Here is a 15,947-nt window from a genome sequence, read left to right on the forward strand (position 1 = left end):
GTATAGCTTTATAACTGTAAAAACGGTTTTCCCATTCTAGACGACATGTCGTCCGTATTGATCAACTTTTCCAAACGACAAGTCGACTCTATAGGGTCACGCTTGTCCCGACCACAAGTCGTCCGTATAGGGTCCGAATAAAACTTTTTCTTATTTCCTCGAAAATCAATCACGACGATCCTTTGCAGACGACATGTCGTCTGGACCTGCTATGCTATACCGACAACTCCTGTGTCCCGACAACATGTTCGACTTTTACCGTCGGACCTATACCGACGACTTTTTACAGACCACATGTCGCCGGTATAAGCTTTACCGACGACAAGTGGTCTGGACAGAGTCCATAATTGTCGTCTGCATAGGGCTCGATCCTTGTAGTGAATGGTGATCGTTATCCTTTCGGCCAAACCATTTTCTTAGGATGTATGAACCACCATGAGATGACAAGCACTCTCTTCCTTCAAGAAAGTTCGATAGAACTCATCCAAACAAAATTCAAATGCATTATCCATGCAAAGATACTTTACCACTACTCTTGATTACTTCCCAACCAATATCTTCCAATAGATGGTAACCATATAGGAAACTCCACGTCTCCAAGATACTCTCATTGGTCTAGAAGTTAAAGTCGATGTATATATAGTTCAGTCACCCTTTTTCAACCAACAAGTCTATCCTCGTTTTCTTGAGTGTAAGAATGCGATAAACATACGAACACACAATAAAGATGCAAAAAAAATTATGAACACAGGGAAAAAAAATTAAACGACATAAGAACACAAAGATTAACTTAGTTTAGACAATCAAAATATTCCTGCTACATCCACATGAAAACTAGAGAGATTTTATTAGAATCGTAGCCATCACACACGCTTTCTGCTTAAAGTTAGAAATGTATACAATGGGATATATTTATTATAAAACAGCTGACCTAATTAAGATATGAGAACCACAAACCATGTGGTAAGTAACACAGACTTTGTGCTCGAGCACTATTGGGCAGCGCAAGGGGCGACTCCCTCTTCACCCCTGCATGCTACTTTGATGAGTCTCAAGAGCGTAAATGAGGTGATTATACTCCACAACCTCAACAAGTTTGACCATAAGATAGCTTATAAGCATTATCCAAATTAAAGCCCATATCTGGCATCTATAAGTAGGAGCAGGTTTTGAGACACATCTTCCTGAAATAAAAATTGTTTACAACGTAAAACAAACAGAAACAACTTGAGTAAAACTAAGGATGACTGAATACAAAAGAAGGCCATTTGCGAACGAAATTAATAATGTTCTCATGGAATGGATTGCTAGAAATGAATTCCCAACTCTTTTTTATAAAACTTCATGACAGTTTTATTATGTTTTAACTTATGATACGTACAAACTACTGTTTCATATCAATAGGTGGTTACTAAGCAAACGCCCGAGTTGTTGGATTTTTACAAGGATTTGATTCAGTTCCAAGATGCCTATTGGGTAAGCTAAATACCTTAAAAATAGTTGAGTTACTATTCCTGGCAATGTGGATGCCTGATGCTGACTTGTAGTCATGTTTTCCATTTGGGTATCCACATGAAACAATTAGATACAAATTAAAGAATTGTATGAGGAGAAATCTGCAATAATCAATAGTTTTGAGAAGGTTCAACAGGAATTCAATGCTTCAGCCAGTGATGGAAGTGTATCTGCTAAATTTCGAAAGGTACTTAAAAATACAATGCCCCAATTGTCATGTATCTTTAGTATAACTGGTGGGAATAACTATTCATGAGGGGAATCTAAAACCTATTCAATTTTCAGTAGCACACAAAATGGCAGTTTTTTTTTTTTTTTTTTTTTGGTATTAATTCAAACAGAAATATCGGAATTATGACAATTAGTTAATTATGACTATCAGTTGATATTGGCTATCTTTACTTCTGAAACACTAAAAAAATTCTCCATCCACCTGCAGGCCGTGAGGACATTTCTACATAGTGCTGGTGCAGAACTCACACCGCTTATCTCCCTTTTCGATGAAGCGGTGAGTCTATAATTTCAGTTAAGTCCTTTAATTATTATATATGTAACACCAGTTGTAAATGAACGAGAAAAATATCAGTTTACTTCGTAACAAGCATACATTTCTTGCAGGATCAGTACGTAGAGGATCCCAATCATTATTCATGGAGACAAGGTTTGTTGTAGTTTTTATGGCAATATATATTTTGATTCTCACAGGATGAAGAGAGGTTTTTTTTTAACTATTGATAGTATATGTGTAAACATAATCAACCCCTTGAACCTAGTCCAAAAGAGAAAACAGAATACAAAAGAGGAAGAGAAGGGGAAACCTTTTGTATATACATGGGATCTATGAAGAAGTAATAGATATATAGATATAGAAACTCTGTCTCACCAGGTTTTGTATGTTTCATCCTCACCCATCCACTATTTTTGTTTACAAACTCCTTAAGGAAAAAAACTGGGCCCTACAGTAGATAATACTCCAAAGCGGGAATTTAAATTAATAAACAGAAAAGATAACAACATATCGAGTCTCCAACTTACAATATTTGAGATGGTTTTGTTGCTAATGTTGAACTAGTCTGATAATAGGTGGTCAATTTGTTCATTAGTGTTTTGAATGCGGACATGTCTTGCTTTTTTGGGTTTGTTTTTGCAGTTATAACTTTGGTGTATTTTATTGATATGTTCAAGAAAGCACACAATAAGAATAAACTGCGGGAGGATGCTAGAAAGAAGAAATCATTGGTGGCAATTGTTGAAGAAGAAAGAGGCAACATTTCGTAGGGTGCTAACATTAAGTGGCATCCGTCATGAAAATGTAAAGCTCTTACATTGCTGATGCTGGTTATTTTCCTAATTTCCATGCTTAGACTACTTTGTGATCTTCAAATGGGCATATTAAATCACAAATAATAGTACTTTTCTCCTGTAGATCAAACATAGATGTACAAGAATAAATGTAAAATGTAAACTATTTGTTACCTTTATCCATTAATTACTTGACCCACACAAATAAACAATGCACACCAAAATAGGGGTAAGTAACAAATGAAGTATTATCAAAAGTGCATGTTTTACTTCCTTGTGTTTTCATACGAAAGCCAAAATAGGGAAGAAAATCAGGTGAGGCTGTCAGAACCTATGTATTAATTTTACTGCACTCATAATAATAATAAAAAAAACATGCCACTTGTAATGCAACAATAAAAACTGAGAGAACCTGATACACCTAGAAGCATATCACTTATATGTATATGTATAAATGAAAGAGGTGGATGGGAAACATTCAACAGACTACCACGTCTTTAAAAGAAATCTTGCAAAAAACCGTCTATTTTTATTGTGACTGTTATCATTGCATTCTAAACTACCACGTCTTTTACAAGAAATCTCACCATATACTTCCACAGAAGAAGGATAATGTGGAAATGGGCAGATGACCAAGAAAACAAATGTTAAATTCTAAGGCATAAATTGTGACCATATTCATAATATTAGGTAGTATCCTTTTACAATGCTCAAAAAAATCGAAAACATGAAAAACCCCATTAGGACAATGGTGTTCTTTGAGTCGTTTCATCGAACGGGTGGTAGGACCCATTACAAAATCTGCGCAAAATAGGCGAAATGATGATGGGTTACATGTTCTTTGAGGCCTTTCATCAAATGGGTGGTAGGACACATGACAAAATCAGGGCAAAATAGTTGAATTGGTGATAGGTTAGTTGTTCTTTGAGGCATTTCATCAAACAGGTGGTAGGACTCATTACAAGTCAGGGCAAAATAGACAAAATGATGATGGATTAGTTGTTCTTTGAGGAATTTCATCGAACGGGTGGTAAGACCCATGACGAAGCACGGGAAAAATAGGCGAAATAATGATGGATTACTTGTTCCTTTAGGCCTTTCATCGAATGGGTGGTAGAACCAATGACAAAATCCGGGCAAAATAGGCTAAACGATGATGGGTTAATTATTCTTTGGGACATTTCATCAAACTAATGGTATGACCCATGACAAAATCTTGGCAAAATAGGTGAAATGACATGTTAGTTGGTATTCAACAGTCAACAACAAGTGATTGTTACAAGTTTGGCATAAAGAAAATGGAAAGAATTCACCAGGTAACGAAGAAAGAGTCGTGTATAGATATTTGTGTAACATAACGTGTACATGTCCATAAAATCATTTGCTGATGCTATATTATTTCACAATTATTTTTCACTCCATTGATATGATCGACAACGTTGTAATATATGCAATGTTTACAACTGCCTAAAGATTATCATTCCAGAGTGCTCCAAATTCTTTTTTGCTCGTTGAAGCTTCCAACGACACTCGATTGTGAGTCATTAGAAAGGCGGTCTGCAAAAACATCATAAAATGATACATGGTCAAACCTCTCCAATACTTTGAATGATTTCCTTTTTTCAGTGTCTGCTGTAATTTCTCCGTCTTTAGATATCTGTCCTGTTGCATGAACCTTAAGATGCCTGACTTGAAAGGTTGCATTTAAAGTTTGTTGATCACCAGCCAAGATAACTGCACCCAAGATCTCCCCCAAGAACGTGCCCTATAATATGTTCAAATGAATGCTCAAGTTATTCATGCCTAATTATGTAAATATGTGGTTGTTATACATCAAACTATGGTTTCAAGTTGTTCTACATCTAAGTATGGATACTATGTATATATGTATGTATTTACGTATATAAAAATAATTTGAAAGAAATACCATATGTCGATATCTATGATTCCTTTGTTGCAAGTGATACAGTCTTGTCAACAAATGTTGGCTGAAACGAGCTTCAGGTGTCTTTTTCTTCATATCCAACTTTTTTATGATGTGTGGAAATGAACAAACCTTTCGTTGCATGGAAAGAGGGATGAGTGTGACATCAAGTGATGAATCAAAAACTACCTTTGCGGCTAAAGGGTCAAGAAACATGTTCAGTTCAGTGTACTTGTTTGAAGGAACATTGATAACATTTCCCTTGTCTTTGTTCTTGTAGTTGATATGCCCTCCTACTACAAATACATCCTGCAGTTAAATTTGTGATTTGTACATGACTCTTCAAGGACAGTATAAGGGCCAAATGCAAGATATAGCAACGTACTTTAATTTATTTATGTATTATAGCATCCTACTTTCAAATCTTTCAATTATTGCATTGTTGTTTCATTTTTGTCTTCTTACTAATATATTTTACTTCGAAGAATCTTCCATGTTATGTGGTAGATTTTTTTTAAAGTGTGAAGTTCTAATAGAAATAAATGAGAGTAGATGCAATGATAAACAGATCACGAGAGTACATTGCTATTTCTTGCATTTAACGCATATTATAATTATGAAGTTTATTTTAATCTGCAAAGATATATGAATCGATGAACCTGTATGATAGAACTAGCATTTGTGTCTGCAAGTATAATTTTTGCTAAAGTTGTCAACGGCCCATTGGTTAAAATGGCAATTTTAGATTCAAGATCAGCAGATTTCGCTATTGAGTTCCAAACTTCGAGTGCTAATGGTTGTCTAAGTTGAGGGAAATTAGTAGTCCTAGGAGCTCCAAACTCCACAGAATTTTCTGCTGTATATCTGCCCAAAAAAACGTAATTTCAAATCTGTCTAAGATAGAGAAAACATATATAGAAAACCCATATTTGCAAAGACAAAGTTGATGTGGACATTCCTAATTTTTTTCTTTTATCTAGTCGAATTTAAATTACTAGATAAGTTTCTGAAAAATCTATTTAGTTAGTTCATATTTGAGTTAAGCACTTAATCTGGACTATTTCTTTTTTACTTAATACAGATAAAATGACTTAATGGGTTAAGCCAAAAAACTAGGTTGATGTATTAAGACACAAAACTTTTAGATATTTTCCCTTCCTTTTCCTCCCAACTCCTATCATGTTACAGTTTATGAATACTGTTAAAATAAACGAATATTGTGAAATTTGTTTTTTGGAATGTGAGGGTAAAATAGTCATTTAGTCTCATTCAAACTGTTTACTGATTCCAAAATAGAAACAAACTTTATGTATACAACCACTTTATCCAGTCACACATCATTACCCATCCAACCACTTTACCCATACAAGGGTCTGTCTCTCTTATATATATATATATATATATATATATATATATATATATATATATATCAAGTCCTGAACGGATAAATTGACTGAATATATAGAGATGCCTAGTCGGATATATTAGAGGTCGTTTCTTTTCTGGAATTAAAAAAGTGTCTTAATAGGAATAAATCTTATACCCTCTTTTATCAAATATATGTTTAAAATAAAATGACTATCAATTTAATAATAGTCGTATATATGATTCTAATTTTTTTTAAAAGTAAACATATATTTGATTGTTAAAATAATGAAGTATGTCTTCCCGGTTCTATTTTAAAGTATTTAAACAATAAATGGTTTCATATTAAATAATACAAAAAGTGTATAACCTCATGTCTATCATTGTTATCACCTCATCGAAAGTAAATTAAATTGATATCCAGAAAAGAAATTGGAAAATGGAGATCTGAATCTATAAAGTGTCCATTTCTTCACCTAGCATATTAAGTCATGATTTACATATTAAGTAAAAAAGAAACATTCATATATATGAATCTATTAAGTTTGGTTCCTGTTAAGTCCATTAAGTCCAAAAGAAACGGCACCTTAATGATGAAAAGGAAAAAACCCCTTAATGACATATTTCTCCTCTTGGTAAATTCTTTGACATATAGGGTTTGTTGAACATACCTTATTGGGCTTCTTGGTAGATCACGAGCAAGTCCAAAGAGGGTGTCGGAGTCCAACAAGCCACCACTTCCATTTGGGATAGCCTTCGAGTACTTGCAGTTGCCAATGTTTGGCTCATTCGGGTAAGACTGGTTCAAACCAAAAGAATCCCCTAAACCTACAAGAATATCATCACGACCCATCATATGTAGCAAATCATAGATCACATCTATTGTTGCTGCGTTTGCCCAGCCGGTTGGAGTTACTAGTATTGCCTGGAATAAAAAGAAAAAAAAACAATATAATGTCAAAAACAATCATTAAATCAAAAAGAATATTAGGGCACTGAAACAATGAATATTAGAGTACCGTAAGATGTATTGTCTCTACGGGTACTTTGAGAAGATAAAAGAGGGCCAAAAAGTCTCCTGCACTCATATCCATGTCAAAAACAATCATCTTTCCTAGTTTTTTCCCTTCAAAATCTGGTTTGTAGAGAACTTCCTTGTAGTTAGGAAATTGAGATGTAAAATTGAATCTGCCTTTATTTTGTTGTCGGTTTAACACCTGGTATGATATACGTATAGAAAATTGTTAAACCATAGTCGCATATGTTTATGTAATGAGACAACATATACATATTTTTGGCCCTCATTTGATCATAGCAAAAATATAAATATCATTAAGTTAAAAAAGAAGGAAATCAGACAACCATATATCTAAAATCAACTTACGTCCAGAAAACTGACGAAAAATTCTCTTTCGAGGGAGCTAGTCTTGTTGCGATTTGGTTTTGCCCTTGTAGCAATCAGTACACCCACTGAATCCCTTCCAGTGACTCTCTCTGTTAAACCATCCTGATTCTATAATTTCAGTATCTAGATAGGTAGTTGAAGAAAATGTTACAACAATAGGCATTGTTATTAACCATTAGATGAAATTAACATTCCGTTCTAATATCGTATAGTTTGTGCACAAACTACTATAAGATACTAAAAATGCGTTGTTGAGCACGATTTTTTATATGGGAAACAACAATACTTTTATTAAGACCACTTGAGAAGAACTTAAATTTTAGAGAGATTACTTTGTTTTCTTTGAGTGTTTCTTGGATGATGGATAGTTTGGAACCAATGAGCTCCACACCTATTTATAGGTGTTACCACATCCTCTAAGGAAGGTTCTAGACTTTTCTACTAAATAGATACATCTACAGCATTCTAGAATCATCTACCATACTCTATCTATTTACTAGCTTCGAGAATGTTCTACCATGTCCTAGAGAAGTCTAGGACACTCCAGTGTCTTCTAGAATGATCCATAACATTTCTAGGGTTTTCATATCCATAGTCACATAGATCGCCAGAGTAGCCACGATTTTCGTTCTAGATCGTGCGAACTGGATCGGGGTATGTTTTTGTACCGATTACATGTAGAACGCGACCTAGATCGGAAAAAGTACCGATAGCAAAATTGTATTGACCATACCTCAATTCGTGATTCAGGAAGACAGGAACGTGATTTGGAACATGGATTGTGGGTTTATGAACGCTGATTTAGGTATGGGATCGACGACCGGTAAAATAGAAAAAATAAATTATCTTTTATGCAATTGATTGTGTATATCCTTTTATTATAAAGCAACGATTCACTAGATATGTTCCATATATACCATTAATTTTAATCAATTTCATTGATTTAAGCGGGTCTAGAATTCTTTACAAATTAATCGATTTCATAGTATATTTCAGAGTGCATAGACGATTTCATATCAACAATAGATTACAAACAACCGATTTCACTAGGTAATCAACTCTATATATACATAGATGGATTTTTTTATTTAGCACACATTAAACAGAAAAAAAAAGCAATTAGAGGTACAATACATATCAGTTATCACAGAAAAATGGTATTTAGCAAACGGGTATCTGATCACAGATCACAAAGAGCCTATTGAAGTAGACGAAGATGCAGATATCACCCAAGAAAACACATTTGTAGAGAAGACTCAAGAAGTTCAAGGTAAAGAAATAAAGGATCATAAGCCCCTATTGCATGAAGTAACCATTCTTTCTGATGCAACTAGCAAGAATCCAGGGGTTCAAAGAAATGGGTTTATAAACATTGCAAGCAACAATTTACTATTTCATACACAAGGATACATGTACACTTTTTTGGTGCAATGTCGGGCAAGAAACCAAAAATTAAAAGTTGACCGGTTGTACTTAATAATCGCGAGAAGTATCAAAAGGCTAATGAACAAAATAAGAGATACTGAAAAAGTGGGAGTGTCTCGTGGTTTAAAGAACTCTATATTCACTAAAAAACAATCTTCCTCTTCTTTTAAAAAACCAATTGAAGATGCATTTGTTGTGATGGAAAGAAGCACAGTCGACTTAAAGATCATGAGAAGGCTTTGTGCAAATGGAATTCCATTTAATGTTCTACGTAATCCCCAATTTCTAGAGATGGTTAGTGCCATCAACAAAGCACCTGCAAGTTATAAGTCTCCCTCTAGCGAGAAAGCAAGGATGGTTCTACTTGATGAATGCCAAAGAGATGTAGAAAAGGATTTAAATCCTATAAAAGATACATGGTATACAGAAGGTGTTTCAATTGCTTCTAATGGGTAGACAAACGTAAAGCACAAGCCACTCATTAATGTCATAGTTGTTAACAGTCGTGGGGCAATGTTCATGTATGCACAAGACTTTTCTGGTGTGGAGAAAACTGGAGTTGCAGTAGCAAACTATTTGCTTGGAGCCATCGAAACAGAAGAACCAAGCAATGTCCTACAAGTCATTATAGAAAATGGTGCGAATTGCAAGGCTGCCGGGAAGGAAATAGAAAAGGAACACAAACACATTTTCTGGTCTCCTTGTGTGCATACGCTGAATTTGATTTTCAAAGATCTTGCAATTTCGTTTTATTGGTTGATGACAACATATAAAAGAGGGAAAGTGGTTGTAAAATATTTTCTTAATCACAATCATGCTTTGACCATGTTTAGAGATAACTCAACACTCGAGTTATTAAAGGTGACAAAGACGATATTTGCATCTCATTATGTATTATTATTGAGAAGGTTAATGGATTGTAGAGAAGCTTTATCTACAACTATCGCCCTTAATTCTTGGAGAGATTTGGTAAAATATGGAGATGAAAATACTAGGATTACTGGATCAAAGGTTGTTGAAACTATTACAAGTGAAGAGTTTTGGGAGGATGTTGAGAGCATTGTAGCCATCACAAAACCTATCTTTTGCTAATAAATTTTTGTGATGGCGAGGGAGCAAAAATGGGAGAAATATATCGGATACACATTATCTTTCAATGTTAGCACCTGATGGAGTAGCTAGAAAAGCACCCAACTTAGATAAAGAAGTGGTACTTGGAGTCATGGAAGAGTTTAAAAGAATATCTAAAAGTCAAGAAGAATACCAAATGTTGCGAGAGCAATTTGCAACATTTCACATAAAAAAAGGACTTTATTCGATGGCATCATCACAGATGGATGCAGGAACCATGGACGTGGTTGATTGGTGGTCAAGTTACGGTTCAGAAACTCTAGAATTAGCTGATGTTGCCAAAAGAGTTCTCTCACAGCCCATTAGTAGCTCCTCAGCAGAAAGAAACTGGAGTACCTACTCTTATATTCACAATGTTAAAAGAAATCGTTTAAATTATAAAATGACAAACAAGTTGGTGTTTATTCACTCAAACATTCGACTCTAGTCATGTTTTTCTGAAAATTACAAAGCAGGTCCAACCAAAAAATGGGATATGAATCCAGAAAATACAAATTTGGAAGGACCAAGTACAATATATGAAGACTTGCAATGGGAGAACTTAGTGGGAGAGGATGCTGATGCAGATGGAAATGGAAAAAGGCAAAGGATGGATTAGTTTCAAGCTTTTTAGGTGTTAATTTTCCTATTTTTTTTTCAAACAGTTACTGTTTCTGTTTTTTAATTCCTGGTATTTTGTTTTAATTTCTATGTTTTTAATTTTGAAGTGTTAGTTGTTGGAATATTACATCTTATTTGAAATGTTTATGTTTTAATCTAAGTTAACTGTTCTTGGAATTATGCTTTAAACATGGTACACTGTATTGGATACTATGGTACACCGTACCAGATACTATGGTACACCGTATCGGGACGTACTGGGGCGTGCCGAAATGAACCTAACCCCCTCGTACCCGATAGGTCCAAGCTAGCGAACCATGTTCCCGATCTATGTTCCCGTACCGAATCGTACCGTGATCCATGTTACTATGTTCATGTCATTCTAGAATATTCTAGAGTCACTTGGTATGTTCTAGAATATTCCATAGACTTCCACGATGTTCTAGAATCTTCCAGATCATTCTAGAACATTATAACATGTTTTGGTAAAGGTCTAGACTTTATTAGGCTAAGCTCTATTGGGCTAGTAATGACCTTCAACACTCTACCTCAGCACTAGCATCACTAGCACCTATTCTTTATACCATGTTGAGCTGATAACTTAAGCTCTCATATTTTCTAGTACTTAGCCCTTTCGTGAACCCATCTGCTACTTAGTTATCAGTCTTGATATGTCGTATCTCTACTACATGCTTTGTTATTCCAAAGTTGATGCAGTTGTTGCTTTGTACTTTGTTTCTATACTTAACAATGATACTATTGGTTATCTTTTGCTGCACCATAATATTGTTCCCGACCCCGTTGAACTATCTTGTATAGTAATTTATGCCTCTCATTGGCAAATTTGTAACCACATGAGATGTGTCTTTCGTCAAACTTGGCTAATACCCGTAATATTAACGTGTTATGTTGTGATCTCTTCTTGACCCAATTATCATGATTAGATGTCGCTTGTGTAAGGAAGGCTACGTATCTGTTACAAATAATTTGTTTCTATTTGTATTTTCCTTATCTAAATGTTGCATCACGGGATCCACTTTTTGTCTCAAAAGAAACTTTTTCTGCAACTCTAGTGACTTTATGTTCTTGATCTCCTTTGGAACGTCCATCTTCGAGGGAATATATTCCTCCTTCAAGGTTGTCATGAAATTTGTCTCTCTTCTTGAGACCTTTGTTGAGTTACATAGTTGATAGGATCCAGGATCATATCCTATTTCTCTCCAAGGGTATAATGTGAGTTATTGAACCCTTAGTGATACACATAGTATCATCTCTCTCAAACGATCAGGTCGTATGTTGTTATGAAATCCATTCCTAATACCATATGATAGCCATCCAGATGCACCACTATCAAGTCTATGGTGCCTTTCTATTCTGCTATCTTAAGGGGTACTCCATATGCAACACCACGGATCGACTTGGATAAAGTGTTGACGACCTTCAACGAGCCTAAAATTTTGGTATATTGAATGCCCAACTTCCTAGCTTCATCTTGATCAAGGAAATTACGAGACACACCTGTATCTATTAATTCCTTGGTGTATACTCCATTCACCTTGGCCTCCTCGAACATTAGCCTTCCACTTTTAGTTTCATTCTCTTCTATCGCAAATAGTACCTCAACATCCCATTTAACTTCTAATTCCTTTTTAGAAGTTACTGCATTAGTTTCGATAGACTTTTTCTTTGACCAAAAAGCCATGGACATGTAGCCCAACTTTTCACAGTTGTCGTAGTTGCCTTCGAACGTCCTCCCTCGAGAACTCTTATTGTCGGTCTTTTGAGATCTCCATGGTTTTGAGGTTCCTTGACTCCTTTCCTTTGTCAGCATTTTTGTATCCTCCTTTAATAGACAACTTGAAATTCCTCTGGCTTTTACTTGTGTAGAGTGTTTCCTCTTCATTCATCAGCGTGATGCATCCCATTTGCTTAGCCATAGCTTCTTGGCTTGTCAGCAAATTCTCAAACTCAACAAGAGATAGTTGAATGGGTCATCCTTATACAGCAATAACAAAGCTTCTATATTTTGTGTGGATAATGATCTTCTTCATTCGATACCAGATTGTTGAGCACAACTCATTATGTGGAAACAACAATACTTTTATTAAGACCACTTGAGTTACACTTTCGACAGACTAGTCTAATCGAAGGTCTCCACAAATTAAACACAGATAATCTAATCTTCAACGAGTCTCCGTTTCACGATATGTGTTAAGAGTCCCAAATTGGCCTTTGTATCTTTTTGGGAGAAAATAAAGGACCACAAATATGGGAGATGGATAATGAAGATAAGGAGGGTATTTACGTCTTTGGTACAAATGATAGATAGAGAACGAGTTTATGCCCACCTTCTTCTACCTTTTTGGGTGGTATAACAAGATTGCATTTTTTGTGTCATTGACATTAGTCGCGTCCTGCATAACAAATTGGATAACATTACCGAATATCTTTCTGAAAAAAGGACTTACCTTACATCTCCCTGTCCCATTCTTTTGAAGGCAAAAAGGATCTTGAATGCCGGTTTGAACATGACCACTATGAACTCCATTTCTCTTTAAGTTGAATTTCGGAATTTTACGGCCATCAAAGAATTTATTTGAGCCATCAGATATCCCGTAAGGTTTATTGGAAGTAACCACGGTAATATTCATATACTCCATTTCTGAAAATTCGTTTTCTCCATGTTGTTTGTGTAGATTAAGCATAATTGAAGTGCAAACACCTGACATAAATGAGTCCCACATAAAATAACTCTGCAAAAATGAAACCAAGGTAGAAAAAAGGTTATCTTTGTTAAACTTGATATTTAAAATGTCTTAAAGTCTAGTACCTCATAAAACTGATTATCAGACCAAGTATCTCTGACCATCTTAAGTGACTTGAAAACATATTGTGCCTCGTATGTATGTTGATTCCGCTCAAATGCCTCGAAGAAGTTTTTTGAAACGGGAATTGTGTTTGTTGCATCTAGGGGAACAAGGGTAACTGGAATACCAGAATGAATAACCTATAAAAGTGAATATACTCTCCATTCATTTATTTTATATTTTGATTACAAAATGCTAAATTATATATACTCCCTTAGGCTGTGTTTTTACATTTGGACGGGACAGAACTAGACAAACTTTCTAGGGATATTTTTAATGATGAGGATAAGGAGGGCAATAACGTCTTTTGTGAAAATGAGAGATCAAGAGCGAATACAAGACCAAATTGTCATGTCATTGCATTAATGAATATCGTAAAGCAACAATAAAAAAAGCATGAATTGTATCTCATGCGTTTTTCTAGATTTTCTAGTAACCCCTGAGCTTTTATAGCAACCCCTGAGCTGGCCTGCACCATCCTCCAGAGCATCATCAAAGTAGGCACACAATGGCCGAATTTGTGATATTTCAACTACTTCGACTCTACCAAGTCAATCAATGATCCATTACCATTACAGGTTCAAACACCAAATATCATATGTGGCTAGCATAATAGCATAATGCCTACAAGGAGCCCTGTCCACATTGAAATTGAAACTCCAACCCTCGTCTGTTTCTGCAAAGATGCCACCCTAGAGCCAAACTATGCCCAAGGGGCACACTAGTAGTATTTTAGATGACTCAAGACAGTATTTAGTTGCGATGGACAAAAACACAACAATAATAGTAATGTCAAAGAGGGACTATAATTACCTGGTATGCCGCAAAAGGATCTCCAAAGAAGTTGAATTCCACATACGGATTACTTTTGAAGCTTGTAAATACATTACCAGGATTACCAGTTGGGTTCTTTGACCTCACACCACCCCCCATAATATATATGTGCTCAACATTTTTCTTTAAATGTGGATTAGTCATAAGAAAAATAGCAATATTTGTGTGTGCCCCAATTACAAACAGACTAATGGGACCTTCAGATATCTTGTCGATCAGTACTTTCTGAGCACTTGGTTGTTGAAGAGGTGAATATCTCCTGCTTCCCTAGTTCATAATTCATAGTTAAAATATGATATTAACAAGTCATTCCCAATTCCATCCTACCAAACACTGACTAATAGTTAATCTAGAGTTCGAGGTTGATCAACAGAAGCATTTGAATATATACCTGTGGAAGAAAGCTTTTTCGATAGCCATAGTTTGTATCTTTATACAATCTTTTTCCAACAGGAATAGCCTGTCTATATCTACAAGGTCCAGCTGTACCACTCCCCTGATTGTAAGTTGTAACTTAGCATTAGACTGATAATAATCACAGGTTAACAAAACTTGGTTTAAGATTTATAAAAATAAATAGATACCTGGTCAATTATAGGAATATATCCACCAACATTCGGCTGTATTCTACCATCATCGAGTATTCCACCCTCACCCCCCATACCGACAGCAATGTCATCCCGTCCCATCATGTAAAGAATATCATATATTTGATTCACTGCATGCCCAGCGTCTGACCATGCATTTGTGTTAATGGTTATTGCCTACAGCAACATAGTAAGTATATATATATATATATATATATATATATATATATATATATATATATATATATATATATCCTCAGTAAAAACTTTGTGTTTATAAATGTGATTCGTTATGGAGACGAAGATGATTTACACAATCGCGACTGAAATCACACAGAGAATTGCAACAAACGCAGCATGATGTAAAAAGTCTAGAAAGCATCTATCGAGAATAGATGAAGAGGAAAAGAACCTGCAAATCAAATTCAGATCTATTAAGCTTCAGGAGGTACAAAATAGCAAAGAGATCGTCTGTTTCAACATCGGTATCCAAAAGCATCCGGTGAGGACTGCGGCTGCCGTTGTGGGCAGAGCAGGCTACTACAAGCGCAGCCATTATTATAACAAAGAACGATAGCAGCTTCATTGTTCCCAATCGGCAAAATTTAGCGGGAGTCTTGAATATCATCAAAATTTCGGAAATTCTTGTAAGTGATTCAGAGAATTTGGGTATTTCCTCTGGAGGATTGACTAAAAATCGGGATATAACTGTTGGACCATAAGATTCCACTTTTGAATAATGATCACGGGTGGAGCATAATGTCTGAAATCAAAATAATTTTACACGGGATATCTTAAATGAATTCCCTCAAGTTACGATATTGTTTCAGAAATAACCCCACAATTTGGATAACTTTATATCAATCTCTAAACTTACATCTAGTACATATAATTTTACTCTTAATCTCGAGTGGATTTCTTTGGCCAATTGGAATTTTAGGTCTCACTTGTAAAAGAAAACACATGGAAGATAACATTATCCTAACCTCATG

General features: G+C 35.2%; 2 protein-coding genes across 5 annotated transcripts; one reads left to right on the plus strand and one right to left on the minus strand.

Moving 5' to 3' along the window:
• Positions 1-942: 942 nt before the first annotated feature.
• On the plus strand, positions 943-2,793 carry LOC145112078 (putative formin-like protein 15b). Its single transcript, XM_079048294.1, has 6 exons — positions 943-963; positions 1,405-1,476; positions 1,586-1,702; positions 1,898-2,023; positions 2,134-2,176; positions 2,666-2,793. The coding sequence occupies exons 1-6, from the start codon at positions 943-945 to the stop codon at positions 2,791-2,793; spliced, it is 507 nt and encodes a 168-aa protein (XP_078904420.1).
• A 1,282-nt stretch (positions 2,794-4,075) lies between these two features.
• LOC145115125 (nucleoside hydrolase 3-like) lies at positions 4,076-15,689 on the minus strand. 4 transcript variants are annotated; one of them, XM_079051315.1, is made up of 12 exons: positions 15,368-15,689; positions 14,953-15,132; positions 14,760-14,864; positions 14,348-14,635; positions 13,498-13,674; positions 13,136-13,420; positions 7,491-7,613; positions 7,126-7,323; positions 6,778-7,031; positions 5,401-5,605; positions 4,745-5,050; positions 4,076-4,582 (listed from the first exon to the last, which is right to left on the minus strand). In XM_079051315.1, the coding sequence occupies exons 1-12, from the start codon at positions 15,581-15,583 to the stop codon at positions 4,295-4,297; spliced, it is 2,625 nt and encodes an 874-aa protein (XP_078907441.1). In that variant the 5' UTR covers positions 15,584-15,689; the 3' UTR covers positions 4,076-4,294. The 4 variants fall into 4 exon arrangements, with proteins under 4 accessions (XP_078907441.1, XP_078907442.1, XP_078907443.1 ...); XM_079051316.1 differs by having other exon boundaries at positions 14,953-15,101; positions 15,368-15,688; XM_079051317.1 differs by lacking the exon at positions 15,368-15,689 and having other exon boundaries at positions 14,348-14,627; positions 14,953-15,089.
• Between the last annotated feature and the right edge of the window lie 258 nt (positions 15,690-15,947).

Source organism: Lactuca virosa, chromosome 5 (genome assembly GCF_052849685.1).
Source record: "Lactuca virosa cultivar CGN04683 chromosome 5, Lactuca_virosa_CGN04683_v6, whole genome shotgun sequence".
Lineage (NCBI taxonomy): Eukaryota > Viridiplantae > Streptophyta > Magnoliopsida > Asterales > Asteraceae > Lactuca > Lactuca virosa.

Excerpts from the sequence above, each read along its gene's own strand:
- LOC145112078 (XM_079048294.1), top strand. The coding sequence starts at position 943 with ATGAGAACCACAAACCATGTG. Across the intron at positions 964-1,404 it reads TGAGAACCACAAACCATGTG|GTGGTTACTAAGCAAACGCC; the intron begins GTAAGTAACACA and ends TCATATCAATAG. Across the intron at positions 1,477-1,585 it reads AGTTCCAAGATGCCTATTGG|ATACAAATTAAAGAATTGTA; the intron begins GTAAGCTAAATA and ends TGAAACAATTAG.
- LOC145115125 (XM_079051315.1), bottom strand. The coding sequence starts at position 15,583 with ATGATATTCAAGACTCCCGCTAAATTTTGCCGATTGGGAACAATGAAG. Across the intron at positions 7,614-13,135 it reads ATGGGACAGGGAGATGTAAG|GATGGTTTAACAGAGAGAGT; the intron begins GTAAGTCCTTTT and ends TTATAGAATCAG. Across the intron at positions 4,583-4,744 it reads ATCATAGATATCGACATATG|GGCACGTTCTTGGGGGAGAT; the intron begins GTATTTCTTTCA and ends AACATATTATAG.